This window comes from Asterias amurensis, chromosome 6 (assembly GCF_032118995.1).
Source record: "Asterias amurensis chromosome 6, ASM3211899v1".
Classification (NCBI taxonomy): domain Eukaryota; kingdom Metazoa; phylum Echinodermata; class Asteroidea; order Forcipulatida; family Asteriidae; genus Asterias; species Asterias amurensis.
The window spans coordinates 8,085,751-8,109,865 of NC_092653.1; the positions used below are offsets into that span (position 1 = coordinate 8,085,751).

At 38.5% G+C, this 24,115-nt stretch overlaps 2 protein-coding genes across 6 annotated transcripts in view; one reads left to right on the forward strand and one right to left on the reverse strand.

Annotated features, from left to right (window-relative positions):
- The first annotated feature begins 10,404 nt into the window (after nt 1-10,404).
- On the forward strand, nt 10,405-22,910 carry LOC139938011 (developmentally-regulated GTP-binding protein 1). Of its 2 annotated transcripts, XM_071933359.1 has the most exons (10): nt 10,405-10,528; nt 11,824-11,989; nt 12,854-12,984; nt 13,677-13,746; nt 14,158-14,257; nt 14,512-14,767; nt 15,209-15,321; nt 16,271-16,393; nt 16,764-16,859; nt 17,464-22,910. In XM_071933359.1, exons 1-10 carry the CDS (start codon nt 10,490-10,492, stop codon nt 17,468-17,470), a joined length of 1,101 nt encoding a protein of 366 aa, XP_071789460.1. In that variant the 5' UTR covers nt 10,405-10,489; the 3' UTR covers nt 17,471-22,910. The 2 variants fall into 2 exon arrangements, with proteins under 2 accessions (XP_071789460.1, XP_071789461.1); XM_071933360.1 differs by lacking the exon at nt 17,464-22,910 and having other exon boundaries at nt 16,764-16,863.
- The window catches only part of LOC139938010 (uncharacterized), a 31,267-nt gene continuing 25,281 nt past the window's right edge, over nt 18,130-24,115 (reverse strand). For all 4 annotated transcript variants that reach the window (XM_071933357.1, XM_071933355.1, XM_071933356.1 and 1 more), the window contains exon 18: nt 18,130-23,610. In XM_071933357.1, coding sequence (XP_071789458.1) covers nt 23,279-23,610 — 332 coding nt within the window. In that variant the 3' untranslated portion in view covers nt 18,130-23,278. The remainder of the gene's footprint in view (nt 23,611-24,115) is intronic.

Below are 24,115 nucleotides of genomic sequence, written 5' to 3' on the forward strand. Positions count from 1 at the left end.
CAACGTTCCGATGGCACGGCAAAAACTGTCCACGCTTGTAATGAACGAACGCTAGCGGGCGCTCTGTTTCTCTGATTTAGATCTCACCATGGTCTTGAATATTTGCAACGACGGGTCTTAACTTTTTTATTGTTTTTCGGCAAATCTCCCCCGACTTTCCGGTGGAGCCAATCAGAGGCTGCGTTGCGGTTGGCTCATGAATAATTCATCAGTGTTGTGCATGTAGTGTACAATGCATGCAGTAATTCCGTTGCATGACTTTTGCTTTACTCTGTGTGTGGGTATATATGTTTTTATCGGAGTATAATAATGTCCAGATCAGTAGGATTTGAAACTTTGACACAGGGTGGAAATACGATAAAGAAAGGTTTGTGGTACCAGCACAAACATTTCTGTGTATAATGTCCAGATCCAGACACCTGCATTGCCATGATATGCAGCTTGAAATGCGATCGTGGCGTTATGCTCCCGACGTGCCAGGGCCCACACTGATGAAGCCTGTATTGGCTAAACCATTTGCTTATAGTTAGCACAAAATAGTATTGCTTAGCAGAAACTGGTTGCCAGCCAATTTTTTATTAAATTTGAAATTTTGTAGTGCCCAAGTAAATTTTTGGATAGTAAAGAAATTTTGTACAGTATTTTCTGCCAAACAGATATTAACTGGTGGGCCCTGTAGTGTTATTCACAGTGAAAGTTTTTTAATCTTGGGGGAAGGAAATCTTGAGGGATTCAAAAGCGTCTTTGTGAGAACGTATTTTGAAACGTAACCATAGCTGCATATCTTGGAACGTAAGCGTAGCTTGACTCGGGATTGAAAGCGTACTTTTTGATATTGTAGCGTAACCTATTAGTATCTTGGAGTGTATAAGCGTAGCTGAGTAGCTGCGTAGCTTGGAACGTAACAGTATCTTTTGGTGGAGCGTAAGCATATCTTGGAACATAATTCGTAGCTGCGTATCTTGGAACGTAAGCGTAACTTGACATGGGATTGAAAGCGTACCTTTTGATATTATGGCGTAACTTGAAGGAACGTAAGCAGATCTGTAAGCGCAGCTGAGTAGCTGTGTAGCTTGGAACGTTGACATCTTTTGGAACGTAAGCATATCTTGGACTGAAGTGTAGCATCTTGGAACATAAACGCAGCTGCGTATCTTTGAACGTAGGCATAGCTTGACTCGGGCTTGGAAGTGTACTTTTTGATATTATAGTGTAACTTGAAGGAACGTAGACCTATATGCGTATCTTGGAACGTAAACGTAGCTGCGTATCTTGGAATGTAAGCATAGCTTGACTCGGGCTTGAAAACATACCTTTTGATATTATAGTGTAACTTGAAGGAACGTAGACCTAAGCGTATCTTGGAACGTAAACGTAGCCGAGTAGCTGCGTAGCTTGGAACGTAACCATATAACATTTTTTTTTAATGTAGTCGTAACAATATCTTTTGGAATAACTCATGAGAAATTTCGAGTTTTGATTGCTTGTCCAGCGGCGACTACTGCTATTCAACTCCCAGTTATTTGAGGCGAATAGTCAGGTCATTAAATTCCACTAGTTGCCCAGTTTAATCATTACCTCAAAAATAACTCTTCATTCACAGAATTAAAAAAATAATACTTTGTTTGACAAAATTATGCTTTGAGGGAATTTTGTTTTAGCATTATTTTTATTTAAACCTTTTATAAAAAATTCTCATAATTTTTTTAAGCTACTCACACAATAACACTGTCAATATAACAATATGCGATATTCCTACGTTTTGACATCATCAAAATTACCTGAAAACTCATAACAAAAAGAAATTAGGGGCCATGAATTAAAATGGAGCATATTGGAACGTTGCGATCATAAGAAACAACGGATTCGATACCCGCAAGCTGGGAGTTCATAGCACCTGGGATGTAACACCTCCAACCCCCACGAGACACGGCATGGGCGGTACGTGATATTCCACAAGGCTTATTTCACGTTCCGATTGCTCCACGCCGTGGGGCCATACAGCGTCCGATCATAGAGTAAGAGATCTTACTCTATGGTCCGATACACGGACTCTCTGAATGCTAATTTTACGTTCGATTTTTGACCATTATTTACGATTTCAAATCGTCACGTATCCATAATCTGAATAGGTACCTATACTTAAAATTTCACTGTTTTCCTTTTAATAGGCCTATAATGACCACGGAATCACTCTTTAAACAAAGATTATTAAAAATAGACCGCCGATCATATTGACCTTTGACTCGATCTAGTTTGAATAGTCATCTTCAATTCGTCACGTGATATGAATATTGCATACATTAAAAGTAATTTACATAGTCTGGCCACGCCTTCAATTTGCAAATATCCAAGACCATGGTGAGCACAGGACATGGTGAGATCCGTAAATCAGAGAAACAGCGCCCGCTAGCGTTCATTCATTACAAGCGTGGACAGTTTTTGCCGTGCATAATCGGAACGTTGGTTGTGTGTGACCGCGCAACACCAATGGTCTTGGAACCAAGACTATGAAGTGACATTCCTAAATGACCCCAGTCCAATGAATGCACAGATTTGACTTTGTTGACTAGAATGTCGCAATCTTGGATGGTTGAAATTATTTTCTCCGGGGGTGTAGCGACAAACATTTTGAGGGGGAGGGAGACGCGCATGCCTATAATTTTTGTTTTATGGAGAAAATATATCCACTTTGGGAATTTTTTTCCTGTCATAAACGTGCTTCGGATAGGCACCCCCTGTTTTTATTCTCCTCTTTCCTTTCTATAAATGGGCTAATTGGGTCAGTACACAGGCTAATTTTTAAGCAAATTAATTACAGAAATTATGTTTAATGGGAGAGAAGGTGATATTTTTGACTGTCACTTCAGATCGTTTATAATGAGTTCACTTGAGACTGCTTTTGGAAACCTGTTATATGTATACATATTTTTTGTCTTGCTTCCAATTGATGTGTTTGAAATAAAAACCTAACGTTCTACCTTACATACAATGGACTGTCTTTTGCACGTAAGCACATGGCTTTAGGCATTGTATCCAAGCCCCACCCACACACATTTTAAATAGAGTGTGCTCATTGGTCAATTCCACCTGTTTTTATCAGCAATTGGTTGCTCACAATATCCTACGAGGCCTCATTCACCCCCCCCCCCCCCCCCCACTCACAAAAAGCCAGTCTCAACCAGTTCTGCCAAATCCAGCGAGTGTCTTTTTTTTGTTCGGAAATACTTTTTTTGTTATAAGGTAAATAGCAAAAAGAGGCGGGTCACAAACTGCTGTAAACAATCTTCGGTTCAGTCAATGACCTTGTTTAGGCCACGTTTTACTCGTTCAGTATAAAAGAAAGCCAGTTTAGGGTTTAGCTAACATTTTCTGCTGTTCTTATAGACATATAACTTGTCTTTTTCAAACAAAAATTAACAACTAGACTCATAGCATGGAGAAGTATTTCCATAATGGTGAACTTGAATGAACCAGTTATCCAGTTCTAGAAACTTTGTCTTGTAATTAAAAATGTATACCATAATGAATGAAAACGTAAAATCTTTTTTTTTCGATTATAATTTCTTCATTGTCAGTACATCTTAAAATCAACTGACCTTTCAAACTGTTTATCTTGAAAATGTAAGACTGCTTGCAGCCCCGAACTACAGACAGACTTATAATCATGACTGCAATTTTTTTTGTAGTTTTCAGGCTGAAATTGCAATAAAGAACCGATGTGTGTAAGCACACAGTAATTTCCCGAGCTCTGTGGAAAAAAAAAACAGGCATATAATACTCCTAGGGTGGGATTCAAACCCACGACCTTTGCAATTCTAGAGCAGTGTCATACCAACTAAAATACCGAGATTGCCTGGTCCCAAAAATATTATAAAGCCCTTCCAGCCTCAAATTGGTTACATTAGTTTCAATGTAGGTACAAACAATAGGCTACAAGTCATTAGTGGTTTTTCGATCCCATATTGGGGCAGGGGTGGGGCTAAGAGAGAGCAACACCCCGGATACACCCCTGCACACAGACTAACTCCGCAACACACTATTCCCCGGCCGGGGCTTCTTCTGCCAAAAATCGGGCATGGAATCCACAAACCCATAAGGGGCCGGGAATCAATGTATGGTGAAGAGGTTTTCAACTACTGGTTTAAACCCAACGAGGCCTGGTTCTTGACAATTTTACCGAGACGAAGTCGAGGTAAATTATAAAGAACCAAGCCTCGGCGGGTTTAAACCACTAGTTGAAATACTCTTCAACACACTTTGATTCCCATTCATAAATACCTTTACGGTCAAAAAACATCAACACTTTTTGGTAAAAAAGTTAAAAAAAATGCAAAACTTATAATTGTTCAATGATTTCTTTCAACACAACACCCCTCCAGCTATGAAACGGGGAACACGTTGCCTTGGATCTGTCGAGTTGGTCTTTGAAAATCGTTCTGTAACCGTTTGTTGTAAAATGTATATGGTTAGACAGATATTGTAAAAGTAGAATACAGTGATCTACACAAATATGCCTCGAAATTGCGTGGTTTTCTTTTTACCCTGTCGACTAACACAGACCTACCAAGTCTCACGCATTAGGCGTGATACGCATTTGGGCTCTGTCTCACGCTCACACGCACAGCAACCATTTTCTCACGCATTGGGGCTAGACCGGAAAAAAATAAAAATTATTGTCATGCATTGCCAAATCGCGCTCGTGTGTACAAAAAAACGCAATCTACAATGTTTGCACAATCTTCAGATTGCACGCAGTTTATCAGAATCATCATTTTTTGGTACAAACTTTGTACAAACAGAACACAAATTTGCAGATTGCGCACGCTTTTGCTCTTCCAACAGGTTCAACTAAAAATTCGGCAGAGCGCAAAACGTTTATTGCGCACAAGTTTTCTCCGATTCGTTTTAGCAAACTCGTTAAATGTGCTCCACTAGCGAAGACACAATAGGCAGAGGAAGTGAACGGAGGTTTTTGGACATCATTTTTAGTCAGTTTTCTTTTTAGTTTGGAAGGAAATAATCTGACACAGTCGTACCTCCATATTAACCATCAACATACTCTGTGTACCTCATGTTAGTTGTAATTATTCTGAAGAGGTTTTTGATGCATTTTGGAACACTTTTTTGTCCACAATTAAATTTCTAATTTTTTTTTGTTAAAAAAAAATTAAAGAAAATTAAAAAAAAAGTTGGGCGGCGATTTCGAAAGGCCTTCTAAAACTGGCATTTTTTTCGGGGGGGGGGGGGGTTGAGCTTTGAAATTTGTCACGCATAGCTGGCCTCTGGACTTGGCATCTCTGGAATTGTGTATGGTTGTGTTATTCCCATTGACTTGTGAATGGTTGTATAGTTTCCCATTGACTTGTTAATGGTTGTGTAGTTTCCCATTGACTTGTGTATGGTTGCATAGTCTTCCATTGACCTGTGTATGGTTGTGTCGATTCCCATTGACTTGTGTATGGTTGTGAAGTGTCCCATTGACTTGTGTATGGTTGTGTAGTTTCCCAATGACTTGTGTATGGTTCTGTAGCGTCCCATTGACTTGTGTATGGTTGTGTAGTTTCCCATTGACTTGTTCATGGTTGTGTAGTTTCCCATTGACTTGTGTATGGTTGTGTAGTTTCCAATTGACTTGTGTATGGTTGTGTAGTTTCCAATTGACTTGTGTATGGTTGTGTAGTTTCCCATTGAGTTGTGTATGGTTGTGTAGTTTCCCATTGACTTGTGTATGGTTGTGTAGTTCCCCATTGACTTGTGTATGGTTGTGTAGTTTCCCAATGACTTGTGTATGTAGTTTCCAATTGACTTGTGTATGGTTGTGTGAGTAATCATTGACTTGTGTATGGTTGTGTAGTTTCCCAATGACTTGTGTATGGTTCTGTAGCGTCCCATTGACTTGTGTATGGTTGTGTAGTTTCCCATTGACTTGTGTATGGTTGTGTAGTTTCCCATTGACTTGTGTATGGTTGTGTAGTTCCCCATTGACTTGTGTATGGTTGTGTAGTTTCCCATTGACTTGTGTATGTAGTTTCCAATTGACTTGTGTATGGTTGTGTGAGTTCCCATTGACTTGTGTATGGTTGTGTAGTTTCCCATTGACTTGTGTATGGTTGTGTAGTTTCCCATTGACTTGTGTATGGTTGTGTAGTTTCCCATTGACTTGTGTATGGTTGTGTAGTTTCCCATTGACTTGTGTATGGTTGTGTAGTTTCCAATTGACTTGTGTATGGTTGTGTGAGTTCCCATTGACTTGTGTATGGTTGTGTAGTTTCCAATTGACTTGTGTATGGTTGTGTAGTTTCCCATTGACTTGTGTATGATTGTGTGAGTTCCCATTGACTTGTGTATGGTTGTGTAGTTTCCCATTGACTTGTGTATGGTTGTGTAGTTCCCCATTGACTTGTGTATGGTTGTGTAGTTTCCCATTGACTTGTGTATGGTTGTGTAGTTTCCCATTGACTTGTGTATGGTTGTGTAGTTTCCCATTGACTTGTGTATGGTTGTGTGAGTTCCCATAGACTTGTGTATGGTTGTGTAGTTTCCCATTGACTTGTGTATGGTTGTGTAGTTCCCCATTGACTTGTGTATGGTTGTGTAGTTTCCCATTGACTTGTGTATGTAGTTTCCAATTGACTTGTGTATGGTTGTGTGAGTTCCCATTGACTTGTGTATGGTTGTGTAGTTTCCCATTGACTTGTGTAGGGTTGTGTAGTTTTCTATTGACTTATGTATGGTTGTGTAGTTTCCCATTGACTTGTGTATGGTTGTGTAGTTTCCCATTGACTTGTTCATGGTTGTGTAGTTTCCCATTGACTTGTGTATGGTTGTGTAGTTTCCAATTGACTTGTGTATGGTTGTGTAGTTTCCCATTGACTTGTGTATGGTTGTATAGTTTCCCATTGACTTGTTCATGGTTGTGTATTTTCCCATTGACTTGTGTATGGTTGTGTAGTTTCCCATTGACTTGTGTATGGTTGTGTAGTTTCCAATTGACTTGTGTATGGTTGTATAGTTTCCCATTGACTTGTGTATGGTTGTGTGAGTTCCCATTGACTTGTGTATGGTTGTGTAGTTTCCCATTGACTTGTGTATGGTTGTGTAGTTTCCCATTGACTTGTGTATGGTTGTGTAGTTCCCCATTGACTTGTGTATGGTTGTGTAGTTTCCCATTGACTTGTGTATGGTTTTGTAGTTTCCCATTGACTTGTGTATGGTTGTGAAGTTTCCCATTGACTTGTGTATGGTTGTGTAGTTTCCAATTGACTTGTGTATGGTTGTGTGAGTTCCCATTGATTGTGTATGGTTGTGTAGTTTTCCATTGACTTGTGTAGGGTTGTGTAGTTTTCCATTGACTTGTGTATGGTTGTGTAGTTTCCCATTGACTTGTGTATGGTTGTGTAGTTTCCAATTGACTTGTGTATGGTTGTGTAGTTATCCATTGACTTGTGTATGGTTGTGTAGTTTCCCGTTGACTTGTGTATGGTTGTGTAGTTTCCCATTGACTCGTGTATGGTTGTGTAGTTTCCAATTGACTTGTGTATGGTTGTGTAGTTTCCAATTGACTTGTGTATGGTTGTGTAGTTTCCCATTGAGTTGTGTATGGTTGTGTAGTTTCCCATTGACTTGTGTATGGTTGTGTAGTTCCCCATTGACTTGTGTATGGTTGTGTAGTTTCCCAATGACTTGTGTATGTAGTTTCCAATTGACTTGTGTATGGTTGTGTGAGTTCCCATTGACTTGTGTATGGTTGTGTAGTTTCCCAATGACTTGTGTATGGTTCTGTAGCGTCCCATTGACTTGTGTATGGTTGTGTAGTTTCCAATTGACTTGTGTATGGTTGTGTAGTTTCCCATTGACTTGTGTATGGTTGTGTAGTTCCCCATTGACTTGTGTATGGTTGTGTAGTTTCCCATTGACTTGTGTATGTAGTTTCCAATTGACTTGTGTATGGTTGTGTAGTTTCCCATTGACTTGTGTATGGTTGTGTAGTTTCCCATTGACTTGTGTATGGTTGTGTAGTTTCCCATTGACTTGTGTATGGTTGTGTAGTTTCCAATTGACTTGTGTATGGTTGTGTGAGTTCCCATTGACTTGTGTATGGTTGTGTAGTTTCCAATTGACTTGTGTATGGTTGTGTAGTTTCCCATTGACTTGTGTATGATTGTGTGAGTTCCCATTGACTTGTGTATGGTTGTGTAGTTTCCCATTGACTTGTGTATGGTTGTGTAGTTCCCCATTGACTTGTGTATGGTTGTGTAGTTTCCCATTGACTTGTGTATGGTTGTGTAGTTTCCCATTGACTTGTGTATGGTTGTGTAGTTTCCCATTGACTTGTGTATGGTTGTGTGAGTTCCCATAGACTTGTGTATGGTTGTGTAGTTTCCCATTGACTTGTGTATGGTTGTGTAGTTCCCATTGACTTGTGTATGGTTGTGTAGTTTCCCATTGACTTGTGTATGGTGGTGTAGTTTCCCATTGACTTGTGTATGGTTGTGTAGTTTCCCATTGACTTGTGTATGGTTGTGTAGTTTCCCATTGACTTGTGTAGGGTTGTGTAGTTTTCTATTGACTTGTGTATGGTTGTGTAGTTTCCCATTGACTTGTGTATGGTTGTGTATTTTCCCATTGACTTGTTCATGGTTGTGTATTTTCCCATTGACTTGTGTATGGTTGTGTAGTTTCCAATTGACGTGTGTATGGTTGTGTAGTTTCCCATTGACTTGTGTATGGTTGTGTAGTTTCCCACTGACTTGTTCATGGTTGTGTATTTTCCCATTGACTTGTGTATGGTTGTGTAGTTTCCAATTGACTTGTGTATGGTTGTGTAGTTTCCAATTGACTTGTGTATGGTTGTATAGTTTCCCATTGACTTGTGTATGGTTGTGTGAGTTCCCATTGACTTGTGTATGGTTGTGTAGTTTCCCATTGACTTGTGTATGGTTGTGTAGTTTCCCATTGACTTGTGTATGGTTGTGTAGTTCCCCATTGACTTGTGTATGGTTGTGTAGTTTCCCATTGACTTGTGTATGGTTTTGTAGTTTCCCATTGACTTGTGTATGGTTGTGAAGTTTCCCATTGACTTGTGTATGGTTGTGTAGTTTCCAATTGACTTGTGTATGGTTGTGTGAGTTCCCATTGACTTGTGTATGGTTGTGTAGTTTCCCATTGACTTGTGTAGGGTTGTGTAGTTTTCCATTGACTTGTGTATGGTTGTGTAGTTTCCCATTGACTTGTGTATGGTTGTGTAGTTTCCAATTGACTTGTGTATGGTTGTGTAGTTTCCCATTGACTTGTGTATGGTTGTGTAGTTTCCCGTTGACTTGTGTATGGTTGTGTAGTTTCCTATTGACTCGTGTATGGTTGTGTAAAAAATGCTTTGAAAAATGGCCATCCGTGATAGTTCGCGACGTTAAGGGAAAACCGTGCAATTTAGAGTGTTACTTGTGTGGATCATTATATTCTACTTTTAAAACATCTTTCTAACCATATGCATTTCATAACAAACGGTTTCAAACGCCTTTAATAGACCAACTCGTCCGATCCAAGGCAACGTGTTCCTTTAAGGTCCTCAGGTAAACAACTCCTTATAACAAGATTGCTGTGCGCGTCGCGCGTATCGCGTGATGTGGCACAACTGTTCCAGCCGTCCCGACCAAAAGGAATGAAGCCGAAACTGTCCCGCTCACAACCGGTCATAAACACTGGTCATTATCAAAGGTTTAAACACCTCCACGTAATGCCTTCTAAGTTCTACAACCCCTGACTGGGCCTCAATTTCGCTTCCTGGGGAGGGGGGGGGGGGGGGGGGGGGGGGAGTAAGCAGCCTGTACAACTATGCACTACTCGGCTAAAATCATTCACCAGAACCATATCTATGACCTCACAGGTACTCATTCACCCAACTTAAGTGTCTTGCTCAGGGACACAAGTGTCACGACCGGGATTCGAACCCACCATATCATCTACCCTATTATATCATATCCCCAAACACCAAAAGTGTAAACACACTCAATTCCTCCCAAATTGCATAAAGGGTACATGCAATTTAATTTGGATCAGATTGCAACACAATGAACAATCTACAGGGTGGGTCTCTCCGAAATATAATAGTTAGTTTTAAATGGATTTCACCATTTTAGCTCGGTGGACACGCTGTTACACAAAAAGAACTCTTTCAGCGGTTAGCTCTGTATAGCGGGCCGGCAGTGGTGTGTGTGGCAGCGCCCTCTGCTGACAACATTTTCGACTGAATATGCGGCCAACAGCCGTAAAATGGAGCACGTAGCTGATAAAACCTTGTTCCCACGATAGTGAGTAATTTCGTTGCATTTACAACGGAAGGATAATCAAGGGGGTCGACGCAGTTCGTATTCTTTGGGAACAAGTATGATTAAAGATTTGAGTCCGTATCCAATAGACGGCTTATGTTAAAATATTGGTTCATGTGCTCTCTTTTTACGATCGTGAGGATTTTTACTTCTCCAAAATGGGGATTCTAGAGAAAATATCGGAGATCGAGTCCGAGGTTTGTATTATTTATAAGTAATGTTATATTCTGTGTAACTTTCATTCTTTATTTACTTTGGTTATTTTGGGTAAATCGGGTAGAAATCGTGCGATCAACTCTTGCTGCTGTCACTTTCGTCAGACAGTGCCACATGTTTTTTGTTGCCGGCAAATGATTGCCGGCATTATGGTGCGGTACTGCAATCCCTAAAAAAAAAATACTGAATTATTGAATGTGGGAGCATGGAAGTACTTTGTACCTTCATGGTCGGATGGTGGATGCTGGGAGTGGGACGGTCTAATTTTGTGTAATTTTGTTATGTTTGGCATGTTTGTTCTAATTTTATAATTAATTGAATAAAACCATAACTCCCCATAAAAAAAAACATGAGCATAACAAACATGAGTCCACATGACGGAAAAGTTATGACAGCATAAAACATAGCCATAGGAAAAGTCCAGATACCAAATCCGGCAGCTTAGGTTAGACTTAGCTAGAGTGCTTTTTCACCCAGTTTCTTTTCACTTTTTCACCCAGTTACATGTTGCTGAACAAAAAAATAAAAAATGTCAAACTATATATCATGATTATGATTATATGAAACAATCATCATCATATCACGTCATAGGGGGCCTAACCAAAAATAAATCTTTGTAAATAATTGAATTATTAAAGTAGGCCTAGGCCTTATTAACATTTGCTGACAAAAAAATCAAAAACATATGTGTCGCCAGTCACAGTCTCATTGAGTGTTGTTCCTAGCTAGTAAGGAGCCGATCAATCATTATCAAGATCAAGATCAAGAGAGTCACATGAGATACTTTTGCAATTTTAGTTTTTGTCAAATTGTTAAAAATGGATGACAACAGTTATTGAATGTTAACTGTTGTAAATTCATGGATTATTGCAATTTGATTTGATGGCAAGAATCAAAATTGCTTCGAATTGAACATAAATAACAATTATCAAATCTTTTATTTTAATTGTTTGTTAAATGGTAGGCTACGGGAGAGTCAGAAAAGACAAGAGATATATTATGATTATAATTTTTCTTAAAATTTAAATCATAAAACTATGTTTGAATGGTCCGTTTCCATTCAATCAATCCCCCAAAAGTATCATTTTAAAACCAAATTCAGTTAGAAAAAAGTGTTGGTTGGATTCAACTGGATGCAGCATTTTCCTGGGTGTAGGAAGTTTAAAATTACATACCAGTAAAGTAGTTGTTAAACCAAATGCAAGCTGCGATAAACAAAGCAAGGATCCAATCTAATCAAAACTATGCACTTTTGTCTTGATTCTCCTCATCACAGATGGCCCGAACACAAAAGAATAAGGCCACAAGTGCTCATCTTGGTCTTCTTAAGGCCCGCTTGGCCAAATTAAGAAGAGAGCTTATCACACCAAAGGGAGGCGGCGGTCCGGCAGGAGAAGGTTTTGATGTAGCCAAGACAGGAGATGCTAGAATAGGGTTTGTCGGTAAGGAAAAACAATGCTACCTAAGATCGGTTCATACTACCTTCGAATGTGAAAGGAATTTTGTTGACACAATAATCGTTTTTTTGAAATTGCGGCGCAATTGTTTCATGACTGAGCATCAGACTCAAGTGCTGATGGCTGAATTATTGGAGTGTGGGTTCAATTTGTAGTAGAAGTCGATTTCTAGTCACTGTAGCAGCTGCTACAAACAGCTTGTACCAAAATGCGTGCAGCAACTGCAAATGCATTCTAATGTAGAAGAATAAAACAGAATGTTTCACATTGTTTATTATTTACAAGGTTATTTTTACATTGATACAAACAATAGTAGCCATGTGAGGGCATACAGTGGTGATTGTACAAACCTGCAGGCTAGGAGTCTTTGAGAGGGCAAGGTCTTTTTAATTTTGCAAAGGGCATTTCCATTGGAAAATCTTAAAATCTATGGGAAACTTTTGAAGAGCGCCAAGACCATGAGCAACTGAGGCTCATGGCCAATACTAGGGGCATTAGAGGCCGTGGCCCAGGTGTAAGTCCAGGGTCCAATTTCATAGAAATGGTTAGCACAAGAAGCTAAGCACAACAAAATTATGCTTACCAAGATAAGATTATCTTGTTGTTGTTGCTGATTATCTATATTTTAAATGTTTCTCTGTATTAGCGCCATGGAGCATTGTTTTCGATGGATATGGCGCTATATAAATTTTTACTATTATTATTATTATTACCTGCCAAACTTCCATGTTACATGTACAATTTATGATTGGTATCCTGCTCATTTCTGCTAAGCAGACAATTGATAACCAAACTCTGGAACTCTGAACATCAAATTAAAATTGAAAATGTGATTGATCATCCTAACAGGTTTTCCGTCTGTTGGTAAATCAACACTTCTGAGCAATCTTGCTGGTGTTTACTCTGAAGTAGCCGCCTATGAATTCACAACCCTCACCACCGTGCCTGGAGTCATCAGATACAAGGGCGCCAAAATACAGGTATAAGATGCTCCAGTGTGTTAAACACTGGCAAGTTTGAACCCCACCACCACTAAATTTTCAATTCATACTTTTTTTTTTCAGGGAAAAATTAACACAAGTATATGCATTATGCATTCAACTTAGTGATATATCAGTTAATACCTTAGCGAAGCATTGGTGGCTGTTTCCCTGGAAATGGCTATTTTCTGGGAGTTAGGCAAAGTTTGAAGTTCAAGGGTAAAAAAAATCAACAAAAATTGTTCTGCCAATTACCCATGTGAAATTAAACCTAGTTTGAGAGAGGCTTTTGTCTTTAATTCCTTGGACCTAAACACAGTGTTGTTGCTTTTTCACATACATGTTGGTCAAGTTTTTGTGATAAAGAGTTACTTGCAATGAAGTCCAAGTTGCAACTCATTGAGTTTTTGTTGTTATTTTTGTTTACAATATTTTCCAAACAAGAAACAAAGCTAAGTTCCAGCAAGGGGATATAAACACAAGCTGCCGGGCCGACAGCCAATCTCACTCAATAGAAATATTTGTCAAACACCAACGATTACGAGTTCAGAAAGGTATAAAACAAAACTTATTCTAATCGTTTTGAAAATCCATAAAATAAGATCAATCTGAAGAACCAAGCTAGATAGACACAAAAACCAAACCCTCCTAAAACAAACTCTCATTGTGAAATTTACATTCTTTCCAAACAGCTTCTCGATCTTCCTGGTATCATTGAGGGCGCTAAAGATGGAAAGGGTAGAGGTCGTCAGGTCATCGCCGGTAAGAGTCCACTTTTTATTTTTCTCTCAACATTGTGTTAAATTTCACTAACAGTAGGAGTCGATTGGTGTCCTTTTTGGAAAGAACAACAACCATCAAGATATTTTAAGAAAAGTGTTCCTCCACCAACTCGGTTACATAAAGAATAGAACAAAATTTTGTCATGGGGAATTGTCTTGCTCATGGGAACATGTACAGCAACCAGGGATTCGACCCCGAGACCACTAAGATTGGATTTCACAAAGAGTTAAGACTAGTTTTATCTCGATTTAGGACGAGTTAATACCTGCCAACTTGGGACTAGTCTTAAGTTTTGAATATCTCCTTGGACTAGTCCTAACTCTTTGTAAAATTAACCCTTAGGCCACTAGACAATGTGTATTAAACTTTGTCCTGTTTGAATTGTTACAGTTGCAAGGACCTGTAGCATCATCTTCATGGTACTTGATGTCCTCAAACCCCTAAAGCATAAGAAACTACTGGAGCATGAACTGGAAGGATTTGGCATCAGGTAAGGTCAAATGAAGTCGTCTTAAAGGATTTAGGTACTTTTCTTTAAACAAAAACACAATGTCGACAGATTTACATTAAACTTGCACAGTTTGAAGATAATGACGGTAGAAAGCTTCCCTTAACAAATTACTTGCTGAGGTGCTGTAGTTGTCGCAATGAGATAGGTGAACCCTTTTTACGCTTAAGAGTCTTGAACAGTTTCCTTGAAAATATTCCGTGCCAACTTCATGACCATCATTTCCTCACGAACAGGTTGAACAAGACACCGCCCAACATTGGCTACCGCAAGAAGGAGAAAGGAGGCATTAACCTGACCACAACCTGCGCGCAGTCTACCCTCGACACAGACCTGGTCAAGACGATCCTCGCTGAGTACAAGATCCACAACGCCGATGTGGTGTTAAGAGCCGACTCGTCCACGGATGATCTTATCGACGTCGTGGAAGGAAACCGCGTCTACATCCCTTGTATCTACGTGCTGAATAAGATTGATCAGATCTCTATAGAGGTGAGGTTGAAGGATGATTTGTAAATCATCATAAACAGACATGATATTCTTCCTACTTTAGTGTGATTTCCAATTTTTTTTTTTTGCTCTTGGAAAATTAGAAAAATGTGATTAAATTGCCTGAAAAGTCTATTAAAGCGTACACCATGTCTACATGTAGGTCTGCCCTTGTACTCGATAAAGTGTTCCTACTCTTTCCAAAAGCAAAATCTCATGCCTGCATAATGTCAAGGAAAACTTAATCAAAGTTCTAGAGACACATAGGTTCACCAGAATAACTGCAAAGTAAAAAGTCCATTAAAAATTATTTGTTTATATTATGATAAAAGTATCTTAAGAGATTGACCGAAAGTACATAAACAAGTTATCTGGGATCTCGGAGTGTAAACATTCACAATGTTTGAGAACTTGTAGTTGAAGTTGCCTCATTTCCCTACTCAGGAACTTGACATCATCTACAAGATCCCTCACTGCGTCCCCATCTCGGCTCATCACAAGTGGAACTTCGACGACCTACTTGAGAAGATGTGGGATTATCTTAAGCTGGTCAGAATGTACGTATATGATTAAGATTATCCTTAGAGAGTCTTCCCAGGATCAGCTCTTTGAGTGTCTAATCTGCTATGATGTGATTACAAGTTTAGGAAGATTTGTGTCAAGATATAGACGATGTGACCTATGTTTACATTCAAACCGCCCTCTGTTAACAAAACACTGTATACGTCATGTTTCGCCGGGCAAAAATACACGTAGTCATGGTAAGATTGCCTACACTTTCTAGCTGGCTGCTAAAACACGAAGGTTTTGCCCGGCGGTACATGCGCGCGATTCATGTTATTTTTTTCGATTGACGTCAGAGGTCACATCGTCTTTAGAAGCACACATGTAGTCATCGGAGAGTGGGTTCAAATCTTGGTCATGATACTAAAAGCTATAACTGCTTACTACAACCTGGATGCCAATCTTCTACTCTTGTACGCAACACCAGATCAAATGTTGACGAGTCGCAATTGGATCACAGCTGGCCAGACAAGCGCTACCACTTCATTGAATAGATTCATCAGGAACATCCTTCAAAACTTTAGTAAAGATGTTTTTACGAATTCCAATTTATGGATGAAAAATGGAGAACGAACTCGCACATTTTTCAGTGACGTTTCACCACTACACTTGTGGCTTCATCACCGAAAGATTTGCAAGTAAAACCGATCCACTGGCTTAAGCCCGGTTCATACTTCCTGCGAATGCGAAGCGAGTTTTTGTGACGCAACAATTGGTACACGCTCCCTTTCCAATTGTGACGCAAAAAAATTTGGGGATACACTTAAGAGCTTTGTAAAATCCAAACCCTGCAGTCCAACCTCTTCACCATGATGCCAATATTTACTGAAATATCACACTGTTGTGTAAACAAAAATGATATGCTGAACTTCTTCAAAATTTTGTATGTATTGTTCTTTTATCTTTCTTGAAATGTATACCCGTTCCTTGTGACCTCTACAGATACACAAAACCCAAGGGTCAGCTACCAGATTATGAGGCACCGGTCATCCTAAAGACGGACCACTGCATCATCGAAGACTTCTGCAACAACCTGCACAAGAGCATCATGGGCAACTTCAAATAGTAAGTTGGCTTGGATTTGTTGCCCATCCGACCTCTTCATAGGAAGGTTAAGTCCAGTACGCATGTATTTTTTTGTACACCGCAGTGAGGGGGTTTTGTACACTGTCAATTCCTGGCTTGAGTAGGAGACTACGTTGCAACGCTTTTTGAATTAATCCTCCAAGAGGGAACATGTGCACAACGGCGTTATTAATGTTAGGAAAATGTAAATTTGTAATGGAACTTAGCAACGGCACTTGCTGTAGGTTACGCAACTTATTTTGAGGCCTAAAGTTTTACAGGAAGTGGAGAGTTTTAATAATATTAGAACACGCTTTTTGTCTCTTTTTTTTTAAAGACTCTTTCCCTATTGTTTTTGTTTCTTTTTCAGTGCCTTAGTATGGGGCTCCTCGGTGAAGCACAACCCGCAGAAGGTTGGCAAAGAGCACTTGCTTTGTGACGAAGATGTTATACAAATCGTTAAGAAGTGAGTACAAAACTAACATAAGAATTACTTGAATTGTAATAAATAGCGCAGACATGTTTCTACCATAAGGTACTCAAGGCGCTTGAACAATCAGAAACATTTTAAGACAAGTTAAAAAAAAAAAAAATAATTATTACTGATTTAACAAGGTGCTGCGGCACATTCAGCAGCCGCTGCCAGAAACACTAGGGGCAAAGTGTACAGCTGTCGATTTCACAACACTCTTCCTAACTTAAGACTTAGGACGAGTCCCAACCCTACACTGTAGCATGCAGACCTTAAGACTAATCCTAAGTTAAGACGAGTTACTCGTCCTAACTCGAGATAAGACGAGTCCTAACGTTTTGTGAAATAGACGGCTGGTTCTTTTACGTTCATCAAACAACAGACATGACCTCCAGCTTTACCTCCAATTCGAAAGCCTTGTCTACATGGTCTATAGACACAAGCACTATGACCGGGACTTGAACCCACACTCTGCTGATCAGTAACATTGCAGCTCGGGTTCAGTGCACTTTACTGCTCAGCCACAACACACCAAAACACAAGTTGATAATCCTTTGCAATTAATAACACTCTGTGGTTTCTTGTTATTTATTCCTAGGATCTGATGACACATCAAGAGAGAACTACCATTTGCTCATCATGATGTTCCCTTTGTAGATATGAATGTAATAAGGCGTAATGGGCGTATTGAGCTACCTCGGACCTATCGGCTTGAGATGAACTTTGTAAATTCCTCGTCCTTGAAGTTCAAGAGCCACTTAATATACAAATGAAATTTTGCCAAGCATTTTCTTCTGTGCTTATCAAGTTTTTTTGTGCTTACAGACATGAAATTGGGCCTATGTTGGGAGAATAGGAAGCTGCCTAGAGGGCCTTCGGATTAGGTGTTTTGGGCTAAAATATTTTTGTTATGACATGAGTATGGTTGGAAAGATGTTTTAAAAGTAGAATTTAATGATCCACTCAAATATTTCTCCCAAATTGTTTGGTTTTCCTTTTACTTCATGAACTAATAATGTCGATAATTTTGTGGAGTTGATATTTTGGTTCCACAAAATTAATAATAATAGGCATTTGTAATTTGCCAAATCAATCTAAGAGATGTTTAAAGCGCAGAGACACTGTAAATAAAACAATAAAGTGTCTGGAGACATTTTGATGACTACTGTTTTTGTGAAAGTGCATTGAGGATTGGGTACGCACAGCCAATTGATCTACATGTATTAGATGAGTTAAACGTAACAAACAACATCATGAACACTGATTAAAGTTGCTGATCAAATTTTGTTTCTCTTTTTAATCATTTTAATGTCAAGAAAGTATAGTAAACAAGTCCAAAGACCAGGGTAGAAATGTCAAAGACCCCACTGAAGTTATTTTTTGTTTTCATTCAAGCATTATATAAAATTCATAACTCCCTTTGACACACATTACAAAGCCTGGGCTAAGTTTTTCACAGAGCTGCTAATATGGCTGAACAGATTCATTTGCTTAGCAAATTTTGCATGGAACCGGTCACATTTTAATGTACATCACAATGAATTTTTTTGGCTGGTAACACATTCTGCTAAGCATGTAATTTTTTTTACTGTCTTTAGCAGCTCTATGGAAGTAGCCCCATACCATTTAATGATACTCACAAAGCGTTACACAATTTAATTTTTTTTGTTGAGATAATTTTTTTTGTTTTAGAAGAAAAGTTGGCATGGAGAAAAACGTGGCTTCAACATGTTCACACAAACGTCATATTATACATGTATTATTCAACATTTGAATTTTTACAGCCAGTATGAGTGTAATAATGTGAAAGCTGCAGGCATTGTAGTGAGTTAATACTGCAATTAAAGGCTCAATTCTCAACTTGACTATCTCTGTATTTTTTTTTTTTAAGGAACATTACAGAATTGGTAAGAAAACAAAATTGTCTAAGATCACAGATTTACATCAAACTTACACAGTCTAATGATGATGATCGTAGAAAACATCCCGTTACTTGAAATATTTCTGTCTGAAATGTCATATTTGATGAGAAATAAATAAAACTTATTTTTCCGTTTGGAGTTAATTGCTCACGGAGCATTTTATTCCCTTTTTTAAAATCAATGTCATGCAAATGGTGTAATCGGTTTTTAACTATTTTCTCGTGACGCAGATGCCCAATCAATCTCAAACTTACACAGGTTTGTCAGTTTATGTTTACGCTGGATTACGTAAAGTCCTTACACTGCCAGCAACTGTTTTGTTAGCAAAAACCAATTCTGTAGTGTTCCTTTAAGTTAAATAGACTACAACTTCTTGGTACAAAACAAAACGAAGTGGGCAATAAACCGTCTGGTCAATTACATCGGAGTGACCTAATACAGAGATATTTTTCTTTGTACATAGATTTAATTTCAGTTTTGAGTATTTCAATCACAACAGATGATAAGAAAAAGTACAAAACCACGCTATAAACTACACATCTTGGCAGAATTCAGAGAGAGACAGAAAAGAAGTTTTGAAGTTTCTACGAAGGTGGTAGTGACAGGAGTGGGCCAAAGGCTCTACATGTAGATGTGAACTAGGTATCATTAGTGCACACAGTTATTTTGAAACTTGGCAGTAGTAGATACACTTAATTCAGAAACTGATGTGGGTTTGATAGAGTTCAACATGGCCAAAAAACATTATGGCCGATTCACAGACACTACATAACTAGCAGTATGTTTTTAACGTGAAAAAATAATGTAGCTTGCTCGTCCGGTAATCTTTTTCATGATGCAAAGGGCACTTCCATTAGAAATTCTTGAAGTCTATTGGAAACTTTTTGAAGGGGCACCAAGGCCGAATCCAGGGGTCAATTTCGTAGAGCTGCTTAAAGCACAAAATTAAGCTTACCAAAATAATGCAACCAGCCAAAGTACTATGTCATATGCACCATATTTGACTGGTTTCCAGCCAAGTTCTACTTAGCGTGACAATTTTAAATAGTATTTTATACTTCAGCAGCTTTATGAAATTGGGTCCAGAGGCTGTGGCCTCTGTCTGAACCCAAATCTGCTTCTCTCTTAAGTGCAATTTTCGCTTAACACACACAAACACACATATGTAGACAATGCCTTTGCACTACATATCTTTCCCGCACTGTAGAACTTGGGGAATAAAAAGCTGGACCGTGAAAGAACACTAGGAATCGAGGCTAAAGACAAACAACAAAATTAACACCAGAGAAAGAGAGGTATAGTTATGCACTACAAAATATTAATATTTACAAAACAGTTTTCAAGAAGGGAAAGAAACAAATACTGATTAACTGTTACCCAGAATTTCTCTGAAACACATAGACTGACGAAAAGTAGTTTTTTGTCTTGCAGCTTTACACTTCTGTGACTTAATTACAAAATTACTAGAAATGGTTAAAGACATCAAATGAAGGACTGTTTTTTAAACTTAGTCGAACCAAACAAAACAATCAACATAAATTTTCAATAATTATTACAACTTACGCCAACTACAACCATTAACTTTGTAATCAAATATACTCATTGGCACGTAGAGGGACAGAAAGAAGTCGACAGATATTAATAGCAATGGTTTAACCTAAAGTAGAATAAGGGCTGAAATAAGACGCGTTCACAATATACCAGACACGCAACTTTCTAATTGCAAAAAAAATACGAAATGGCTGATCACACTTAACTTTTGTACAGTATTTTTCAGTTTTCTATGGCACTGTTTTGAAAAGAAAAAGAGGAAATCAGCTGATAAGCATGCCTGCAATATACGGTGAAAATACCAGCTAATAGAACATTGGTCCGAGGGTAAATCGGTGAAAGGGAGACATAGAAACATAACTTTTTAATCCTTTTGCTTTCAAGTCATTAAGTCATTTAACTCAAATTGCCTCCTTAAAATTGCCCTAAAGGAATTTAAAAAAATAAAGTTAATGTGTGTGTGTTATGAATGACAGTTCTCCCTTAACATATTATTGAAGGTTCTAGTTTTGAAGCTGCATGACTGGTGTGGCACTGTTAACTAGTTTTTAAGCTTTCCTGCTTGCCAGGGGCCGATTTTCACAAAGCAATAAAATCCATCGCAAGACAAATTGTTAGTATTACCATAGCGATTTGTATTGTGACATCACACTTTACCTACCTAGCAACTACGATTGATTTGCAGTTAAGATCAATCTTAGGTCTTTGTAAAATCGGCGCCTGGTATGGCAGCCTTCCCACTTGACTGGTATGGCACTGTATACGGACTTACACCATTTACCTAAATCACTGAGACATTGCAAGTATAAACAGCCCGACCCACATAAATAAGCAAGCACACTTCACGGTTAGCATCCACATCTCATCATATTTCCCTCTCTCCAGCAACAAATACAACGATGTACTCCCTCCCTTGGTATCTCTCCTCAACTTTTTTCATAATCCCATCGCACTTAAGATCATGCGAGTTTAGTTCCCCTGTTTGACTGCTTGAATAGTAAATGGACACAACTTGTTTAGAGAAAACCATCAGTCTAAACAGATGGATTTTAAAAGGCACCATCGCCGCCATGTTTGATGAATTGTCCATGCATGAAAAGCTTCCATTAGCTGAGAGTCACGTGCAGCGCATACACGCATGCACTTTTCCCTTGTTAATACATCAAAGATGGCGGTCGATGACGCGTATTCCAACCCATCTATTTTGACATGAGCCATGTCTAAATACCTTGTGTCGATTTGCAAGACACATCCTAAATTCATTCAGCATGTTCAGGTTCCAATTTCATAGAAACTGCTAAGCAGAAAATGGTACTCCATTACAAAGTGTGTCTGCTGAGCAAAAATTGACAGGGAACCAGTCACAACCCATATACATTAGCTGGAAATTTAGCCGGTAACCCTGTTCATCAACAACAAAACTTGTTACTCTTAGAAGAAGAAAGAAAAGAAGAAGACAACAAAATTATACAAAATATATACAATTTTTGCAACACAGACAGGGTTAACAAACAAAAACATTTTTTTCTGATTTTCTTTTTTGAATGGTGAAACTCTTTTCATCCTCCAATTTACAACCATAAAATAGTTAAAGACAAAGTCGCAATAAATCAGTGAGCAAAGATTTAAGAAAAACTAAAAAGATGGGGATATGACATGTTAGAGACTTGAAGAAAATCACTCAGAAGTAACAGACAAGGGCTTCACTTTATAGTTCGAAACACGAAAGAATCACACAAGTAAATTACTTAAGAAAAAAACAAATCTTACACTTAAATAATATCTCTCTTTCAGGACATCAGTGAACGACTGTTTCACTTATTTTCCACAAGGTAAATTACCCCTTCCCACCCCCAACAACTCCCGCTCCCCTCCAAAAAAAACAACAACTTAGTATCGGAAAACACACAATATCATATTTACAAACATTGAAATGGTATTTTTTTGGCGTTTATGTTTTGTACAATAAGCATTCACTTCTTTCTCAGTATAAACAAAAATTAACTTTTTTTTTCTTCTCGAGTACAAACTATCTAAATTTTTCTCTACAAAAAAATAAAAAAAGGATTGTTTGATGACCAAAGTCATCCTCTTTTTGTTATACATGCAATGAAAACAATGCGACCATAAAAGAAAAACAGTTCTACACGTAGTGAATATTACATTAATCTGGACTATGTCACAAAGAAACACACATTCAGTGCAAATATTAACTTTAGTTTCCTTGTGATCGAGGACATTCTTGTTTTTCACATAACAATCACTTTTTTTTTGTATCAAAAAGAAGAATTAACAAATAATCAAACCTCACTTGAAGCCAAACCCCTTTTTTTGCTTTCTTGGTTGGCCCCTATCCCTTTAAACTTTACATCATGAAGTATACACAAAATATTTACTTGGCACTTTCAACAAAACTAGGATTGAAGAGAAGAACCAAAAAATGCCGACGACAAAAACCAACACATTGAAGAATTGAAATTCTGCACAAATACATTAATTTACATAATTTACATCTGTGTACATTTGCCGAAAAAGTTTATTCGGATTTCTCAAGTAGAGCGAGAGAGAGAGAGAGAGAAACAAATCTTCTTAACAAATTAAATCTCCGACAAATACATCGTCCAAAGGACTACTTCTGATTATCTCACATCGAGATAAAACCGCCCAACCAGACTACTGTTTCTGAGCGGTTCATCTTTGAAACACAGAGACTAACCAATGAAATGTTTCTGAGAGATCGTAATAAATATACATAGAGCACACCATGGGTGTGCTTTTAAGAGACATCCTTCCGATTTCGACCTTTGACACCAGCAATACACCTCTTGCTGTAGACTCAAGTCAACTTAACAAAACGGAAAACACTTTTAATTGTTAACTGAAACACGTTCCCTCCTCTCGGTAGTTCCCCCATTTTGTATAACCTCTGACCTTTGACACTCAGCCGACGACCTGCTGCTGTCGTTCCAACTCTTCCACCGACATGACCTTCTGCCCCTGGGGCAGCACTGGGGTCATCTGGGACATTGGCTGCTTTAGGACGTCTGCTCCGAACCACTTGGCAAGCTGGTTGACCGGAGAGTGTCTGGACTCCTGACTGCTTCCGTTCATTCCTATGCCACTGTCATTGATGTGGTAGTTGGTTGGTTGAGGGGACATGAACTGCTGCATATGCTGTTGATGTTGCTGTTGCTGGTGGTGCTGCTGCTGTTGGTGCAGATGCTGGGACTGGTGCTGGGGCGCCGACATTTCTGACAAATGCTTGAACATATCTGAGTGTAAGAAAATGGACATCAGAAGTTTTATTGGAAGAATTCAACAGATCAAAGATGCATTGAGACAGTGGTTGAATAAGTACTTCTGAGATTGCAATTTGATAAAGCGAACTTGGATTGGTCAGAGTGAACAAACATGCTATCCTGAAATTCAACTGAAATTCAACTTAAAGGCAATGGTCATTCCTCAAAATAATTGTTAGCATAGAAACTTACTTGGTAACAAGCAATGGAGAGTTGTTGATAGTATAAATCATTGTTAGAAACGACTCCCTCTGAAGTAAAGTTATTTTTGAGAAAGAGGTTATTTCTAACTCAAATATAAAGACTTCAGGCCTGAAGCCATTTATTAGGCATCTTATCTGACAGCACACAAATTTGTGCAACAAGGGTGTTTTTCTTCAATTATTCTCTTGCAACTTCAATGACCAATTGAGTCAAAATTTTCACAGATTTGTTATTTTATGCATATGTTGGGAACAACAGGTAAGAATACTGGTCT

What these genes read in the sequence shown, in the direction of transcription:
- LOC139938011 (XM_071933359.1), top strand. Translation starts at nt 10,490, where the DNA reads ATGGGGATTCTAGAGAAAATATCGGAGATCGAGTCCGAG. An exon ending in ACAAGGGCGCCAAAATACAG is followed by an intron (nt 12,985 to 13,676) that starts GTATAAGATGCT and finishes CTTTCCAAACAG; the next exon opens with CTTCTCGATCTTCCTGGTAT. An exon ending in CTGGAAGGATTTGGCATCAG is followed by an intron (nt 14,258 to 14,511) that starts GTAAGGTCAAAT and finishes CCTCACGAACAG; the next exon opens with GTTGAACAAGACACCGCCCA.